The 20,004-nt window shown below is 41.1% G+C and overlaps 1 protein-coding gene across 1 annotated transcript; it reads right to left on the bottom strand.

The window, feature by feature from the left end:
* Positions 1 to 15,423: 15,423 nt before the first annotated feature.
* LOC124171373 lies at positions 15,424 to 19,719 on the bottom strand. Its single transcript, XM_046550546.1, has 4 exons — positions 19,627 to 19,719; positions 19,153 to 19,528; positions 17,183 to 17,410; positions 15,424 to 16,001 (listed from the first exon to the last, which is right to left on the bottom strand). The coding sequence occupies exons 2-4, from the start codon at positions 19,474 to 19,476 to the stop codon at positions 15,837 to 15,839; spliced, it is 717 nt and encodes a 238-aa protein (XP_046406502.1). The 5' UTR covers positions 19,477 to 19,528; positions 19,627 to 19,719; the 3' UTR covers positions 15,424 to 15,836.
* Between the last annotated feature and the right edge of the window lie 285 nt (positions 19,720 to 20,004).

Raw genomic sequence — 20,004 nt, 5'->3', positions numbered from 1 at the left:
CTGCTCCTGAGTTGATGTTTCTGTGTGAGGGGTTCAGGAATTTGGAGAAGGTGTTTAGTTGTCTTTTAGTTCATCCCCAGGATTATAGGATGTCGTCTACATATCTATACCAGTATATTTTGTTATTTGTCGTGGTTTGGTTTGAGCTATAGATTTTGTTCTTCTAGTTAACCATGAAAATAGCTCAGCTAAAAGAAGAGAAAAAAGGGGAACTCATAGCAAGCCCTTCCCGTAGTTTAAAAAACTGGTTATTTGACCTGAAATAATTATGCTCTACGCAAAGATTCATGGGCACATAAATGTGTTGAATTTGTTCATTCGGTGTAGCAGTGTTGAGTAGAATTTCTTTTGCCATTTGTTTCACGTGCTGGGATGGAAGTGAAAAGATTTGTGACATCAAAAAATACTAGTTTGGCAGTAATAAGTATTACTTAATTTTTAAGCTCATTCGTTAATGTGATCGAATTGTCTATTGAATATTTAGCTTTAAAATTAGTGATTTCTCTGAAGATATGGTTCAGCTTAAAGGCAAGCTTATGAGAGGGTGAGTTTCGGTTTGATACAACAGGTTAATCAGAACATTGGGTTTGTTGCAGTTTAGGAAGTGCACACAGTTTTGGGGCCTCCGGGATCATGACTCTGATTTGTTTGTTGATTTTAAAGAGTGAGGTGCTAGATTTTATCACACTCTTTACTCGGGTGTTAAATGCAGGTGTGGGTTTTTTCGGGAGAATTTCGCACTTGTTTTGGGTTAGGAAGTCTTGACACTTACCTACTGATGTAGTCTTCCCGATTCAAGATCACTATCCCATTGCCCCTGTTGCTCTCGCAGATGGCCAGGTTGTTCTGCTTTATTGCACCCCTAGGGTCCCCCACAGCATTGAGTCAGGTTATTTGTATGTCTCTTTTTTATATCTCACAGCTTTGTTTTGAGAAATTTGCAATAAAAATATTTGTCAATGGTATTCATTTTTATTATTACTCTTCAATGACCAAAATTTCAGGTTTAAAAGACTCAAAAGCAATTTTCAATCATCACATACCTTATGAAAAGCTACCAGATAGCCTAAACATAGTTGAATATGGAAGAAATGCTATTTTTCCCTTGATAATACCATATAAAAATTTCGACTTGTCCCTGTATACTATGGTTCCCGCATAACTTTCACCTATTTTTCAATTTAACTGCCCTCCTAAACAATGTTCTGGACTAAATAATCCTAAATAAGTTTCATTGTGTCTATACAATAACCAATTCGCAAAAAGTTTCACTCATTTAGCAATACTTAGGACTACAGCGATTTTTGGCCAGCTTTTTTCGATTTCAGCCCACTGTGCGCCGTGTATTGCGGGTAATGGGTCGCGACAACCGCCCGACATCATTTTGCTTTACCACGAAAAAGTCGGAGGGGAGCTAGTTGGAGCAAGATTTTTCTTTTCCGTCTAATAATATAGACTTCAGTCTAACTCTTGCTGTAAATATCATAGGAGCGGCAAGCGGCGGTAACTATTTTTATCCTAGCATTAGGTAAAAAATTAACGAAAAACAGTGATATATTTAACAATTCATAAAGTTTATAAATAACAATGAACTAAAACAAAAGTTCACTCTTAATTAAGTAAAAGAGTGGTACTATCAATAAATATCCTCAAAAATTCCGAATTATTAACTGTATTTCATTTCATGGGTAACAAACATTGAAATTTTACGTATAAATCGCGCACTCTTGATTTCGTAGATTTTTATTGATTTTTGGCGAGCTATAAAAATTAAACAAAAAATTTTGACAGAAAATTAAATTTAGTTTTACATGCCCTGGACTTTCTAAAATGATAATAGAGTACTCCCGGTTCGAAATGAAAAAGTCGAGATTTTCAATTTTGGCCAGCTATTTTCGATTTCAGCCCACTGTGCGACCGGGCTAGCGAGACAGGAGTCAAACTACAGGCTCAAATGCCCCAGCGGATAGAATGGATTGGGGAAACTCATGTTCACGCACAGGTGTACCCGTCGGAATGTTTTCTTGCGGACTCCGTGCGGACTCCGATATTAACACCGAATTTTTTTAGCGACTAATCAATGAGTGGAAATAATCAGGGGAAGTGACAGAGGTTATATTTTATCCTTGCGACTGTCAAATCTCCGTTGAAGAAATGGATGATATCCAATCGGTCATAAATTTATAATTATTTATTTTTGTCCGATCTACCTCGAAGCTTATATGAAAGGTGTAGTAAAAAAACTCAGGTTACTTGAACCACAGTATTTTTAACAATCGAAAATTCTAAGCTTTAATTATTTGCTTTATTTACAGTATAATCAGCATACAAAGGTTGCAAAAAAATAAATTAAATAAAGGTGTTAGAAGATGAAGGAAAGAAGAAGGTGAAGAGAAGAAAGGGAGCCTTATGCTTTTTGAAAGGGTTATTCGAAAGTTATTTTGGCGGTGATTATCTATATTTCAGGGTTGTTTTAAGGAATAAATATATGAAATAGACGATAGACACATTATACCTAATTACATTTTTAAGCTGTAAAATTTTTATTTACGAAATTGCTAACTTTTACCTAAATTTCAAGAGCCAGAATAGCGTCAAAATCCATTTCTCGGCATGCGACTTCCCAAAATATCCCGGGGGAGGACCCCCGAATCCCCCAGGAAGGAGAGCCCCAGCCGAGGTCACGCAATCACCCCAGGCCGCCCCTTCGTCCGATTATTTAGGGTGAAAGATTTGATGTGCCATTTTACTTCCACTTATTCCTTAGAGATATTTGTAGTTCGCACTCCCAATGGAAGGAAAGCATTAGTGCTTTTAATCACATAACTTCCCACAATGGTGAATAAAGATATTTTCCTGGAGACGTCGTTGGATGATCTTAGACGTATTTTTCGTGCTGATTCGGAATTTGGGCTTAGATTCTTTCCATCACGTCTGCTTTCCTTAGGACAGCTTAATGTATGTTTTTTCTTCTACGAAAGTAGTAATTTATTTCATTTATCTATCATAATAACATGAACAGGTAAAAATAAATATTCCTGTCATAACATGTTTACCTACGATGGCATGCCTTCCTATCCCGACAAAACATATTTTAACTTGCAATAAACTATCGCTTTGGTCGATGCAACGTATAATCAGCTGCCGCTCCAAATAAGTATGTGACTGTCGGCGTGTGAAGATGTGTGTTTTTCATCTGAAGACGGTTTGAGAATTTTTTTGCTCGCAGGAAATATCAGCGTATTACATTGTAATCGTTGTGAAGTGTCTTAGTTTTCATCATGCCTAGACAGTGCGTGAACTACCACGATGACTTTTGTTACGTGTGCGGTGAAATTGCTTTCAAGACTCAAAGGCGGAACATGGCTTAAATACGGAGACAGTGTTTAAGACTTTATTTTGAATATCCTTTTGGTGACCTGGATAAAGGATCGGAGCCTTATGTGATATGTAGCAGGTGTGTAAAACTTCTCACTGGTTGGACGGATGGCAAACATCATGTGAATTTTGCCGTCCTCGTGATTCAGCGGGAAGCTAAGGATCATATTTCTGACTACTATTTTTGTTGAACAGGAATTAAAGGATTTACGCCGAAGTCAAAACACACAGTAAAACATCCAAACAACTTGAAAAATTTACCAGTGCCGGAACCGCACAAAATGTTAATCTCAGCGAATATTCAGAAAGTATGTGAGAATGAAGGATTCGAAAACTCAAAAGACCCAATTTTCGGACCAAGCATATCTGTTAGATCTCATTTTATGACGAAATAGGATTAAAATTTGTCTCGAAATCAGAGTGAAATCTTAGGATCACAATTGAAGGGCATGTATTTGCGGGATCCAAATACAAAAAACGTCAATTTTTTCAATGATGTTCTCTCTGTTATGGATGCTCTTAGTTTTGAATTCAACATAGATGATTAGGGAGTGTTCATTGATTCCTCTAACGTAAGTTTAAAGGCTGTTTTCTAACATAATGGAATTTAACTCCCCTTGAAAGCATTAGCTCCTGGAACTTACATGAAAGAATCTTACCAGAATATGGAGTAAATTTTTCACTACACAAAATTTGTGGCAACTTAAAAGTAGCTGCAATTTTACTAGGATTACAGCTTGACGACACGAAACATTGTTGCTTCTTCTGCGATTGAGATAGCAGAGACAGATGAAAATATATTAATTTAAAAAAGATTGGCTATAACGTAAAGAACTCGTTCCTGGATCCAAAAATGTCCTTTTTCGACTTTTTTACGATCCTAAAAATAATAATTTTGCACCTCAAAGTTTTACATTAGGGATTTTTAATAATTGTGCTAAAGATATGTGCAAAAATGGTGCTATTTTTGTAATGTTTCTAACCCTGCCGCGTGAACGGCGGTGAAATATACAAGAATTGCCATGAGAAAAATGCCATGAGCCTCGGTATAATTGCCATGGGAATTAAAGAACCTGGATAGCGTCCTAGCGGTCGGACGTGCCTCGACGTCGCTCCAGTGTGCAACCGAGCGGAACGGTTTTTGGCAGGGTAGTGGTCAGATTGCGGTAGCCCGGCGGCAACCGGCCACGAGGAGCTCGGGCCTTGTGCCCTGATTTGAGGCGGTCCCCCGAAATTGTCACTATTTTTCTTGTGAAAGTGGTTTTCAAGTTTTCTTCGGCTCATGTGATCTCGCCCAAGGTGTGCAGCGAGGAGGTGACGACGGGACCTTTTTAACTTTGAGTGATTTGAAGCCATTTATTGTGTTTTCGCTGATTGCGAGTTGAAGAATCGTGGTACCAAGGGTGAACACCTTTCTGGTCACCACTGGCCAGAGTGAGCGCGTACCTACGCCGTTGGAATGCCATAGGTTTATTCGTGAAACGTTGGGAGCTACTGAACACGAAGTTCTGATTATTCAGTTTGGGTACACCAAACGGAACATGTTTGTGAACATGGCCTCTGCCGAAATTCTAGAAAGAATATACCAGTCTCGGATCCGTAAGCTGCCCTTTCCCACGAAGGAGGATCGGGTCATGGACTGCACAATAAAAATCGCCACCGGGACCCCGACTAATGTGAAGGTGATGTGCCTTCCTGGGGAAACATCCATGGCGGACATCGAAGCCGAGCTCATCAAATACGGCAAAATACAGCGTAGCTGGGACGTCGAGTGGGGGGGCAAGGGATTTTTGAGGGTGAGGACGGGGACCAGAATATTCCAGATGACTGTAGAAAGGAACATCCCCTCATATATCATGGTGAATGGGGGTCGCGGCCTCGTGATGTACGAAGGGCAGCGCAGGACCTATGCGCGCTGTCATCAGGAGGGGCCTGTGAGGCGCCACTGCCCCAGAAATAACGCTCCCCGAAGCTGTGCAGACGCCGCTAATGTGTCAGACGCCATCCAAGACGATGAGGACATATTAGAGCAACGAGCTAGGGAACTTGCCCAGATGGATGTGACAACGCCCGGCAAAGAAGCGGAGGAGACTTTGGAAGCCGGACGAGTCAAACGCGGCCCTCAGGAAATTTAGGAGGAATCCACGAAATGGCCTCGCGTCTCCGACTCCCCACCACGTGGCATTCCCCCCAACCCCTCTCCCATTCCCATTATATCCGCAACCAACACACCCCCAATACCCGAACTCTTGTCTAGCAACGCCACCACGAAAAAAGGCGACGTGCAGGAAGAGAAGAGCAGGAGTAAGACGAGGACGGCGGAGGAGAAGACGGCGGTGGCAGTGGAGGGGAAGATTCCAGCGGAGGGGGAGGCGGCGTCGGAGGGGAGAGTGACTGCTGAGGAGGGGGAGAAAGGAGGAGTAGGGGAACACTCCCACAACGAGAGAGATAAGACAATCGCAGATTCCAGAGATTGGGGGGATATGTATGTGTCGGAAGATGACGCCCAGGTGGAGGATTTTACCCTCTCCTCACCTTCCCTCTTTCGTGCATCTGAAACCCCGGGCATAGAATGGACCCCTTTTTCCCGTCACCATTCAACTTCCCGTTCGCGATCCCTCTCCCCGACCGCCACGACCTCGTCATGCACTCCGCCCCTATCCTCCATCACCCCCAATCAGTTTCAGCCCTTGATGGACCAGGATTCAGAGTAGCAGACGACCCATCATACGTCACCGCCAGAGGGCAGGCGCCGCTTACGAAAATCCAAAGGGCGGCGCAATGGCAGGAGTCAGTGAAGGTAACCCACCCACCTCCCACCTGAGAGTCATGACGCTTAACATAGCAGGCATCTCCAACCCGACAAAGATCTCCCAACCGTCGAAAATTTATCCACCATCTTTCCCCGGATGTTGCCCTCCTACAGGAGATTTCAAATGAAGTCTCCTGGATCGACCCCCTGTATAATGCATACTCCAATTCCACTGGTCCGCGAAATGGAATCACAACCTTGGTGAAGAATACCTATTGCGCGAAGGCCCTTCGCCGTCATGAATCGGGTAGAATCATCTCCCTGTAAATAGGGGACACAACCTTCATTAACTTTTATGCGCCTTCGGGTAATTCCAATAGAGCCGAAAGGGAGGTATTTCTCGAGGAGACGATCGTTCCCTACGTGGAGTGTTTTGCAGGGAAGGCGGTGCTGGGGGGAGATTTCAACGCCATCTATCGTGTCCAAGACTCGGACTCCCGTCAACTGCGTCATGCATCGGCCGAGCCGCGCTCTTAGTGAGTTCGTTGCGTCCACGTGTGCGGTGGATGCGGCGGTTGCTTTCGACGTCGGATCGCAAATCCCCTTCTCAAGGATAGGCAACGCGTCACGAAGTCGAATACACTACGTTTTTGTTTCGCGTTTTCTCTCATGTCACCTCACCTCATGCCAGACCCTGCCATATTCTCTCTCCGACCACCTTGCCGTCTTATCTACTTTGTCCCACCCCCTCCCACCACTGTCTTACCCTCCCCGCCGTCCACCTCCCCTCTGAAGGATGGACATTAGAATCCTCGCGGATCGTGACTTCCGAGGGATTCTTCGCGTCAAAATAGCCAAACTCGCCAATGACATGGACAATTTCCTTGATGCGAGTGAGTGGTGGGAGAACGTCTTCAAACCGAATGTTGCGAAATATATCAAATTGCTGACGAAAGAATGGCGGCGAGAGCTAGGAAACAGCATCCATTTCCATAGGCAGGCGTTAGAGGAACTAACGAAGCCCGCTGATTTCTGTAGCCAGGCGTCTCTCCTGAAGAGAATTATTTTCAAACTGGAGACAACACGGTATGCCCCAAACAGGTGGCAGGAGGAGATCCACCCTGATACTTGGGGGCCCCTCACAGTCTCCGAATTGAAGCGTGCGATTACACGGGGAGAACACGAGCCGACCCAGAATAAAAAATCCCTAATGCAAGACGCAACCGCCCATTATGCGGCCACATTTTCGAGGTACGCTCCCTGGAGGGAGAGCGACTGCCCTCCCCTCCCGCCCCTCCCTCGCCAACCTGCCGATGACTGCGACTTGCAAGTCGGAAAAATAACAGAAAAGAAATGGATGCACTCTTCATTGCCTCGCGGGAAAGCTCCCGGCATGGATGGTCTCCCCTTCGTGGTGTACACCGCGTACTGGGACATTTTATAACCCGTTCTAACCCGCGTATTTAACGCGATTTTAGCCAACGGCTCGCTGACCCATAGGCAGTGATCTCCCTGCTGCCAAAGAAGAATAGGCCGAAATCGTTCGACGATTTTCGGCCAATCGCGCTTTTAAACTCTGACTACAAGATTTTAGCGCACATTTTAAGACTAAGACTATTTAAGGTCTCTGACAAGGTTTTGGATACGTCTCAGTACGCGGTGTCACCCAGTCGTAACATTTTCGACTCATCATTTTTAATTCGGAATGTTTTACTATCCGCACCTATCTCGCTTGAACCCTTCTTCAGCATTTTAGCGGTAGATTGTAGGAAAGCCTTCGATTTTGTCAGGATTGAATATATCGTTTTTATCCTAAAAACTATGAGCTTTCCTAATCTATTCACTGAATATTTATTTATTTTGTATCGCGATGCTAACGCACGCGTGAGGGTCTACGACGAGATCTTGGGTCCCTTCCCTGTCACCAACTCCGTGCGCCAAGGGTGCCCGCTCTCGATGCTCCTTTTCGCGTTCGCCATGGACCCGGTCATCAGAGCCATGCGGGAGGCTGGCGTCGGGGTGTCTCTGCATGGCATGCATCACACTGGCGTCCTCTACGCCGACGACCTGACCCTCTTCATAAGTCGACCTGAACAACTGCGCCAGGCGCACGACATTATATCGTCTTTCAAACCCGGGGGTCTAGAATCGAATGAGACTAAGTCCAAACTTTTGGTAATCAAAGGGTCCCCACCACCGAATGACATCAACCCGTGGGTAGTTTCCCCGCGCCCTATGAAGGTGCTTGGGTTTTGGTGACACAACTCCCTTCAGGACACGCTAAACCAGAATTGGGGGGACGTCGTCCGGCGTCGTCGTCGACGTAGTCCTAAAATATAATAGGGCAATTACGATGTAATGATAAAAGCTGATAAGGAGTGGTTAAAAAATTTATTCAGAAATTCATTAGTTTTTCCACGAGATCCATAATGCTTATTTTACAATAGGTTTCCCTTAATGAGTACCCTTCAAATTATTGCATACTTCCAAGAATTATTAATAAAGGCTCCGTCGCGTAAAATTAAGTAATGCCTTTATTTCTGCGTTATTTTTATAATGGAAAAATGAGCATTTGGCAAAAACATACACCAAACTGAATACCTAGTTACTACGTATTTAATGGGTTCCAAGGGTTGCACATTTATTCTTTAACATTGCTTTCACAACAGTGAAAAATTTTTAAAAGCAGCATGTGTGCTATTTTTGTTGTCAACAGCAACAAAAATAGACTCGTATTCAATCTCAATGTCGCTAAAATGCTCACATGGGATTTACGACCTCCTGAGGGAGGTGTTGATTTGGACTGATTTTGAGGGAGAGGATGCGATGCTAGCTAGTAGTCATGAAGTTGGATTCTGAAGGGAGAAGGTATTTTGGTTTTGGGGTATTAAGCAATGTAGGGAGGAATAAGGGTGAGGCAATCACAGAAGTTGGGTGAGAACATCCGCTCAAAAGGGCAGATCCATCAGCTTTGGATCTGCCCTTGAAAGATTAGAGTCAATTCAAATACATAGAAACTTTGTTACCTTTAGTTCTTTTATGGGGTAACTGTTAATTATTGGATTAAAATTTATTAACTTTTTTCTGAGATTGAAGTTTAAATAATGGGCTTTACTAACGTTTGAAGATAGCATATTATCGGTGAGCCAGTTCATCAAATTGTGTGTAGTTTCTGTTACCTCGTTCATTAGCTGAATGGGATTATGGTCATAAAAAATTAAGTTAGTATCATTAAACGCCGCGGAAATCTCAGATCAAACTTGAAACGCCTCTATGGGGAGGAAATTTGCGGGAAGAATAGGAGATTTGAAAAGCTACGGAAGAAGAAGTGCAAACTTCTCTCCTCCTTGGCTGTCCTTCAACGATGCAGAGATTCCAACACACTACCAACTTGTGTCGCCGTCAAACACCACATCCAGGCACCCATGGCAAGGAAGATATAAGACGGCCAAATTTATACATCGCTAATTCTGACCTGAAGACGCCAGCAGGATGGCTGGAGAAACCGTCGTCACGTATGGACAACACGTCGTCAGAGAGACAACACGAGTGGACATCATTAATTGTCAGCGCCTGAGGCGCGTATACTATTGCGGTACCGGCGAGAACAAAACTCACCACAACCAGCCAGTTTACAAAAGAAATTGATTAAAATTGGCGCAAGTGTATCGTTGTCTGTGTAAATGATTGTTTGTGTAGAAAAGGAAAGATGATGAAACATTTTTTAATCAGGTTATATCATTTTTCTCTTTTGCTTAGTCGTCAATAATAATTAAGGCAGTAATAATTAATTTGTATTTGATTAATGTCTGTGAAAGTTTTAATATAGCCCTGTAGCCTGGACAATTATTGGGAATGGATAATGAAAAGTTGTGACAGTAGAAACGATTTTTTTCGGCTATTGAAGTTAGAGAGGATGAATGTGAATTAATACCTAAGAACCATGAGATGAGGTCTTGGTTTTCGTTGGCGGAAGGAACAGAGGAAGGTTGTTTGGTTGGCAGGGAAGGAAAGGAGTCAGGGTTTGCGGCAGCGGCGAATGATTTAGTAAGGGGAGGTGGGGGAGCAGGATTTTGTAAAACAGCGGCACGTCGTGCGGCCATTGCCGCTTTTGCCACCTTGTGCTTGATGCAGCCGCGGTAGTTGGCAAGATGAGCGTTATCACACAAAGCACATTTAGCCGGCAGTTCTTTAGGCTTAACACAATCATTACTTAAATGGTCCTGGCCGCAGCGAACGCACCTCGGAGGTAAAGTGCAGTGACTTTTGATATGACCAATGCCTTGATAGCGGTGCGAGTGGAGGAAGTTGGCCAGCTTATATACTTTTCATCGGGTAGAAGGTCTCACGTGATGAAGAATATTTAAGCTGGCCAACTTCATCCAATCGCCATATAAAAAAATGTATATATAAAATTGTTCAAAACAAAGAATGATACAATTGGTAAAATATGTGCAAAAATATATAAAATGAACAAAATGCATACTAATGCACCAAAAAACGTGAAATAATTGTGAAAAATCATGAAAAATTGTATTTCTGGTTATGTCGTGTTTTGGGCCAATCAGGGCCGTTCCCGGCTTCCGACGCCGGTTCGGATTAGTCTTGTTAATTTTAGAGTGCTTTTGCACGCGCTCACTAGAAGCCTGTCTTTCTAATTCTCCTTCACTAACACTGGAAAGTCTACACACAACTAACAACAGTCTAACAACACACTACACTGGTCCCTTTACACTTGTATTGTATTTATTGTCCCCCGTGTGCACTTTGCGTACATTCATCGCCGCTGAAGAGGTGGTATATATACTCACCGGTAGCTGGACCATCCACGGGTATATAACCCAGTCAATTTGAGGTGTGATGATGATGATGATGACACTCGCCATCAGCCCTGGGGATGGAACGCGAATCGAGTTCCGAAACGTCGGCAGAACGGAGAGAGACCACCCAGCTGGAAGCTCGAACAGCCTTCTTTGACTATATTTGCCGGGAAAGCATCAGATATTATTTTCTAACATTTCGTTTCCCTTGATTCAGATTCTGTAGAGAAAATTCAGATCCGGTTCACATAAAGGCAGTCTCATGGCCATTTTTTAAACCGATTTACACGAGACACGCAATGGCACCCGTTGATATTGTTGTGTTTGCGAATGTCCATTTCAGAATGAATCGAGCGAATCTGTGAATTAAGTGAACACATGTGCAAAATCATACATTGATGATGGTTACATAGGGTACATCCTGCTCAAATTTAAAAAAATATATACACAATGTTTTGGAAAAATGAAATGTTCGTTGCACATAATGTTAATAGCCACTACGACATCTTTCTATATCCTTCCTAAAATTCATAAAGCAAATGACGCAGGCCCCATAGTTTCCTCTGAAAACTCTCCTACGGAACGCATCTCTGCATCCGTTGATTTCCATCTCCGGCCCTTCGTTCAGTCCCTTCCATCATACATCACAGATTCTCAGGACTTCTTTTCTGAACTCAATTCTATTTCCCTCCCCTCCAATCAGCCCATTATCATGGCCACCATCAGTGGCGCCGACTCCATGGGGCCTGAGGGGCCCGAGCCCCCTCAAAAATTCATTATGGATGTGAGGAAAAAATGTGTCAGGCTTGTCGATTTTCCCCGGAGTGTCCAGATGTCGAGATTCGAGTTATCAGGGTTCTAATGTTGATCATATGACTCTTCTAAAATGCTCAAAAAGCTTAAAACTACTTATAAAATTTCCCGGGGCAAGATCCCCGGTTTGGGCCCCCCAGTATTTTTTGTAAGTCGGCACCCCTGGCCACTATTGATGTAACCTCACTGTATACCTCAATTATATTCACACCTCTATACCTTAATGTATTCAGCGAGACCCTCACTCTGAGGGTCTCGCTGCTCTCCGCCACTATCTTTCACTACGACCCACACCTCAAAACCCTAGCACTAACTTTCTTCTCGATCTTTCCCATTTTATTCTCACCCATAACGCCTTCTCTTTCAATAACAACTACTATCTGCAAATGTCCGGCAGTGCAGTGGGAAGTTGGTTTAGCCCTTCTTATGCCAATCATTTCCTCGGCCTATTCGAAGAAAATTTCCTAGCCAATTACCCTCTAAAACCTCTTCTTTGGCTTAGATACATTGACGACTTTTTTATTCTCTGGTCTCATGATATCAACTCTCTTAACACCTTTGTTTCTTTACTCAACTCTTCTGCCTCAGTTTCTTCTATTTCTTCCATCTCCAAAACTAATATCACTTTCTTTGATGTCGAAATACACCTTTTTGAAAAACACATATTCAAGACATCGGTTCACATCAAAGCCACTAAAAACAGCAATACCTCCACTACAACAGTTGCTATACACCACACACCTAACCTTCAATCCCTTTTCTCTCTCCGTCCGTGGACATAAGATCTGCAATAACCCCGAACACCTTCAGAAGTTGCTCTCCAAACTACGCACGTCTCTTCTCCGCCACAGGTATCCTGATAAACTTTTAATTAATAAAATAAGAAAAAACATGCATTTTTAATAAACACCGTGCGGAAAAAAATGCTTCCCATCGCTGCTCACCACTTACTTTCCCGACGCTCATGCCCTACAGGATATCCTGAAGGACTTTTACCTCATTCTCTCCAGCCATAAATCCACCGCCCAGATTTTCCCTTCTACTCCACGGATCACTTATAAGAGACCACCTAACCTAAGTACCATCTTCAAAGCCACTCGACCTCTTCAAAAATCGCATTCAGTCACCACTACCCCACCCTCACCGTGTAACCGTCCCAGATGTAAAATCTGCAAGATTTTCTCTCCACCCCTTTCCTCCCCAAACTTAAATGCCTCCCGATATATCCGTCTACCACCTGTAATTCCGCCAATATCATTTACCTCCTTCATTGCAACTTCTGCCCCGCTTTTTATGTAAGCCAATGCACCACCCCCCTCAACCTTAGAATAAATAATTACCGCATCTTATCCATAGTAAAAAAAAACATCCTAAAGCAGAAAAATCCGGGGAGGTTAACCTATCATATTCCTTTGCCGTATTGAATTTTCATTCTCTTAATCATTTCCCTTAATGCTTCATTTTCTGCATAAATATCCAACATGATAAACATATGAGGTACCTTAAAGTTGAAAATAACGCCGTAATTGTAAATTTATCGACTTCGAAAATGTTTTTTTCTTAGATGTCGATATGCTTGTAAAAAACTGTGTGTGCCCATAAGCTAATACACATTTCACATCGCCATGAAAACATAAGATATTTCTAATAATTTCGAGCGTGAACCCTTTCTTCAGGGATGAAAAACTTGGCCTCGTTAATCGTCACATATCAATGCATTCTGTCAGTATTCAAAGTAAGGGCAGAATATCGCTCAGGAGCCTAAAATGCTCTGGGCAATGTACGATCGTTTTCAATAGTATGTAGGCACAAACGACTCCCACTTGCGGACGTGAGTTAAGCAGAGCATTTCGTCCGCTAATTTTATTCTTTTGTGCTCTTGCTCCTGGAGTTTGACTCCAGCTTCGATAGCTCAGACGCGTCGGCTCTTGGTGCCGTGATGCCGGTTGCTTCATGTGCCAACCTTCCAAGTTTCCACCGGCCCGGCCCCACGAGTTAAATGGGACTAGTGGGTGCCTGCACACTACTGATAACGATAGAACATGGGAAACAAATGAATCAACTGTGTTTGCAGAATTTTTAGGAGACCAGTCACATTTCTTTTGCTTTGATTGATCGAACAGAAAAAGAGTGTAGTACATAGCGCTTCTTAAGTAACGATATAAACCTTTAGCATATCCTGAGGTAAAGTAAATATATTGCAATGCAAAGCATAGATTTTTAATTCGTTAATTTTCGGAATAAGAACGCAATAGCCGAATGAAAAAAATTAGATTTCTCAGGATCTTTGATGAAAATTGTTCAGATGTTATATTTATGCTCATTGCATCATTTATCAAATTCTCTAGGGTAAATTCGTTTGGATGTAAAACCTATGCTTGATGTCATTGTCAAGCTGGATTTTGTAAGTTTGACCTTGATGGCTTGCCCGCAAATGGTTTTCGATGATGAGTACTTACCAAGGTGAATAATCGATTCCAATTCCAGTAGTACTTCAAACCACAAATTTATATACGACCGTGCTTTTACCAGTCAGTTGAAATTTCAATTGATTCGCGCCACATAATCGTGAAAGCAAAATGCATTCGAATCAGCGTAATGACCTTTTATACCATATCGCAGTCCCGTAATGATGTTAAATATGCATAAGTTTGGTTCTGAAATGTAGCTATTACATTTTAGTTACGCTGTGATGCTTTTGCTAACTGATTATTTCACAGAGTAATAATTTTTTGCGTGGTTTTCTTGTTGCCTGAAATTAAGTAATTTTTTTGAGACATTGGCGTCATAATCGTCTGAATCAACATTGGTGAAATCGGAATCGAATTGTCAGAATCGGAATCGCTAAAATTGTGGAATCAACCCATAACTAATATTTACATGCACTAATATTTTAAGCGTATGTAGATTTTTAAAATTTATTATACTGGTCAACCTGAAGTTATGTTTTCCTTTCCTTTTGCCTATGGTAAAATTTTCCATTCTAACTAGCTCACAACTCGCACAAAGTTATAGTATACGAATAATTCATACACAGTTTTTCAGGGATTTGCAAAATGCCATTTCGGTACACTCCCTCTGCAGTACCATCTCTATCATTGCCTGCTTTTTGGTATCTTCTCGACTGATTCATCTCCCTTTTTGACTCTTGTTTTGATTTTAATTCTTTAGTGCAATTGAGAATACAAAATCTTAAACTACGAAGAGCGTGGTAGCCTAGTCAGCAGATTGTTGGGCTACTCACACAAGGGTTCTGAGTTCTGAACCCAGATTAAGAAGTGGAAACCACAGCATTGTTTCCGCATTTTGAGACAGCTCAGGGAAAGTACTTGACTCCTCTGTAAACCAAAGGTGTTGTGAAAACGTTGCAGAAACATTGCGGCGCAAGAAACGTTTCAAGAGTTTGTTTTAACTACAGAAATTCTAAATAATGGCAATACTTTTACCTAGCGAAGTATGAAGCGAAAAGCATGTATAAATCTAAAGATTTTAGGAGTAAGTTATGAAAGAAAAGTTGTCATGAGGTAAATATTATTCATCAAAAAGCTTTATTTCGTTACTAGCCCAAATACAAGATATATAAGTAGAAAATAACGCCGTGTCATGCATTTGTTTTACAAGTGAAACATTTTGGCTTGGTATAAACATTTTTGCCCTTTCAATTACTTATGGGAAAAAATATCATGTAGAACAGATAAAGTTCTGATCGGAAATAATACGTGGCCGAAGCCATAGGTGTTGGACAAGGAGCTCAAATCCCACTCCGTTGGAAATATTAAAATAATATATTGTCTCGGTCTCCTTCCCACGTCCAGAATACTTCCCCTTCTTAATGAAAACATCGCAACGTACGCCTTCTGAACGAAACCCTATTGAAATGTATTGCATTATAAATTTACCCCTCTACCCCGAAAATCTTGGGTGATACCATCACAAATGCACAATGAGAATCACTTCCCTCTCCCAAAAGCATAGATACTTGATGAACCCCTCTCTAAAAATAATTTGTTTCCAAACGAACGCCTCCTGCCTCTCCGGGTAACATCTTCGGCGATATATTTGGGTCTATAACATTACAAAGGGTAGATTGATTTCTCGTTGATGTCTGTCGTGGATGGCGTGTTTCTATTTCGGCAGGACCTCCACCTTTTCTTGATAAACTTTGATGTTAGTACCGCAAGAGAAAGGATAATCCCAAAATATAATAATGCGACGATAGCAGTGTGAACTCCTATAACCTGAAAGGAAAAATAACTACTTCAGTCACGAATAAACCAGAACTTGGCATAATCACAGCAAAATTTCTTTGAAATTATAACGGTGGACAAGTATCTAATTATTAGTCAATATCCATCTTTAGCATAAATTAAGTATAAAGACTGGGTATTATTTTGGCGGTATAATGTAAATTCAATAATGTTTGATCTATAAACTATGGAAAAAACTCAAGGCTTGTGTTGAAAAACACTTAATTATGAGTTAAATATTTCCGCCGGAGTTGCCAATGTTAGTTTTTTAATTAAGTTAATTGATTTTTCTATTAATGGAATCATAACCGCTAAGATGGGCAGATTATTAATAGCTACATTCGAATTTCATCATTTCAGTAGTTATTTTGATAAGTCTTCTGATGCTATAGTAAGTGATAATGATATTTTTATTTTAATGCTGACCCCAAATAATGATGTTTCATGTATCATTGTGCGACTGTAATGATAAAGCATAAGTATAGGAATGGTTCTGATTTCATATGCAGTTCAGTACAACTGAAGTTAGGTTAACCTTATACTTATCTTACTTAACCTTAACTGTTAGGAGGTGTTAGCTTTTAACCTTACATCTCCTGAGAGATAGAAGAGGGAAGATTTTCTTGAAATAATGGATACGCATATCCATAGTAGGCATAAAAATGTTAGCCTATAGGATGCTTATGATTCTCAATTAAACTGATGCAGTCGCGCATATCTTTGTGGTTTGAGAACAGTAACTTTTGAAATGGTTAACTTCGTGTTCATCCGTACTTTTTAATTGCACGGTCCCAATGGAAGTCAACGGGTCAAAGAGTTAAACTTTACCGGTGGACGTGGAACCGTCCAAACCGATGGAGATCGTGAACTAAACACGTTTGAAAATTTACAGTTGTAAGATTACCATGGCTCATCACAATTGATGCTATTTTTCGAGCTAATAAGGATGAAAAGGCATTGTAGTTGACTAATTGGAAAACTTATGGAAATATTGGCAGGTGATGTCAAGTTTTCAAAGATATGCTATCGGGAGAAATCTAGTTTGATTTGTTAAAAAGTAATCGTCAGGGCCTTTAACACCTGCATTCAAGATAGCCACCAGAATACATGAAGGATTTTAGTGTCCAGAGGAGAGTAAGGAGTTGTATGTATAAAGTTTTCCGCAAGTCTACCGTTTGGCGGCCGGGCTGTTCGGTTGGCTTTGGTCCTCCAGTTGAATTGCGGGAAAATGAGGTGGCCCATGTCTCATCGGTCGAGAGGTCACTCCGCAGGCCTGGTGCGGTGGTTCCTCTATTGCGCATGCCGTTGCTACCGCGATCCGATTTGCCACTTTTGGCTCCACCTTTGCGATTTTCGCGGGCGCGCTGGGGTTTCTTCATATTCTGCTCATTATTCATATCCTAAATAAAGACATATATATTTAAGTTAGGGAGACAAGCGAGATATATAGTGGAATGTCATCCTGATTTAGTGCAAAAGAGAGGTGGAAATTTTACATAAATTTATTAAATAATCTACGACGCTTTTCGACCGTTAGTTCATTTTCAAGTACAATTGTACCGTGCAATGTACTTGAAAATGACCTGGCGGTGAAAATGCGGGGTACAATATTAAATAAATGAGTGTAAAATTGTGATCTCTCTCTTTCGTTACATAACATAAATCACCCCAGCCAAAAACCCTAGAGGTGGCTCTTAGAGTATTATGTAGATGTAGATAAATATTTATTTAATACTTGGGATAAGTTTTCATTATGAAATAAAAAGAAAAACATCAACATCGATGTCAACGGACTAATTTTAAATTAATACAAACACAAAATACTCGCAAATAAAGGTGCCAATTATTACAAAATATTTTCAGGCTTATACAAGTGAATAATGAATAAATTTGCATGCATGCATGAGATTTTGAAATGCAAGAAATTCTTGAGATATAACAATATATTAATATACGATGCTGTTAATTACATCAGGTTGATACACAGCTGCATCTCAAAATGATGCATTTATATCCTGCATGTACCGATCTACCATGCACAATAATGCGCATACGCGATGCTTTCCGTAACCTCAGAAAAGACGGGAAACAAGCAAATTATATCACATAAATGCGATTAAAAGATTGAATGTGAATTTGCTGCATCATATTGATCATAAATCGTCTTTATTTTACGAGTAATAAAACACATGCTATATGCCTTCTAATCAATGACCTAAGGATTACCTGCTGTGTTAAAACTTCTGAAACAGGTACAAAATACAGCATGTTGTTTAAATATTTTCACTTAACAAAAGAACAAAAGTTGCAAAAATATACGTCTGATCACTTTGAATCGTTGGTATTAGGTTTGACTAACTATGGCTCTAAAACCATACTCTCCCATTTTTAATATCCATGCCGTAGGAATGACACTCAGAGGATCAGTTTTATTATAATTTGTAGAACGATTTTCCAGGACGTCGTTGGTATGAATAGAAATTTCTTAGCATTTAAAAAATTACTATTAAGCTCTTGCATATCAACCTGCATTGACTAAACGCGAAGAAATTTTCACAGCAACGTTTACAGTACCAAAATTTGGAAAATTACAAGATAATAGGACTATTCCCGATGTTTTAATTTGAATGCGGTCAAAACTATTCCTGGTTTCTATAACATGTACATTTTCGAAATAATTATAAAAAAATATTTCACGTGTAGAAACATTCTGCTGTACTTGATAGCTATCCTCGCATACTACAATTCATAAATGAGCAAATATTAGATTCTTTGTGAAACACTAACGTTATGTATGATAAGCTAATATTAATCGATTGCAAAAATTAGTGTAGAATTATCCTGAACAATTTTGCAGATAATACAAGCCAGAAAATTATGCACACTTTAAGCACAGAAAAATAATTATGAAGTAATATTCCAATCGGATTTTATCTATGGGTAGCAGTAACTATACCTGGATAGAAGTGACACAAGGTTACCAAATATTTACAGTCGTATACATCAATTAAACCTGACATGCATGGAAAAACTGATAATTGCACCCTTCATCAAGACCTGGGATACACTGTCCAATCGAAAATCGTTAAATATTTAAATCGTTAATCACTCTCAATAGAATTGGTATTTTCACTGGACATACCTTCTCGTGGTCACCGTCCTGGGTGTTGGGGAGTGAGGCGATGGTTGTGCTTACACCGCCCGTGGCATTGGGAGGGAGGAAGTGGTCTAATCCGAAGTCTGGTACTGTGTCGGACGCCGTAGTGTTCTCAATCACATCCGGTCCTCCTATGCCAGGCTCACCACCACCGATTCCCTGGCCCTTCAATACTTCTGATACGTTATCCTCGTTCATCTCGGTGGCATTTGCAAATTTGTCTAACGGAGGTGGACCATTCTCACTATAGCCCAGTTTCACAATCACGGTAGCCACCGTAATGAGACCAAGGATAAGGAAGAATTGCATCGTTGGCTGATTCCCTCTCCAATGGCAATGGTGCGGTTATTTAAAACAAAACCTTTGGAAAAAATGAAAAATTTTACCGAGTAAAATATTCACTGCTGTGATAAAATACCTCTGCCAAGTAAATAAGCAACTACCTTTGTTTGTACTTACTTAGGATATGGTTGATGGACGCGCTTTTCAATTTCACTCACGAGAAATACAAGGTTAACTAGTGGTACACAGTGTTGATCTGCTTCATATGAAGTCACGACACCAACTGATTCGCGCTCTGACGGTGCAACCAAAGCGCGACCTCAGATTTGTGGTTGTCTCCCTTATACCCCCTCCCCACCACATATCTCCGGCAATGAGCTGTGAAGAAGGAATTTGGAAGAAGTGCAAAATGTGTGGCTTGTCATTTCATCAAAAAGCCACACGAGGATCCCGTCAAAGACGCTGGGCTGGCAATTCTACTTTGGAAGCAGATAAGGGAGGTGCAGCGGCGATGGTATGATTTGTCAGAGAGGTATGCGGAGCTGGTCAAATTTG

This window comes from Ischnura elegans, chromosome X (assembly GCF_921293095.1).
Source record: "Ischnura elegans chromosome X, ioIscEleg1.1, whole genome shotgun sequence".
In the NCBI taxonomy this organism is placed as follows: domain Eukaryota; kingdom Metazoa; phylum Arthropoda; class Insecta; order Odonata; family Coenagrionidae; genus Ischnura; species Ischnura elegans.
Note: the sequence above shows the minus strand (reverse complement) of the source record. Positions and strands in the feature narration are given on the sequence as shown.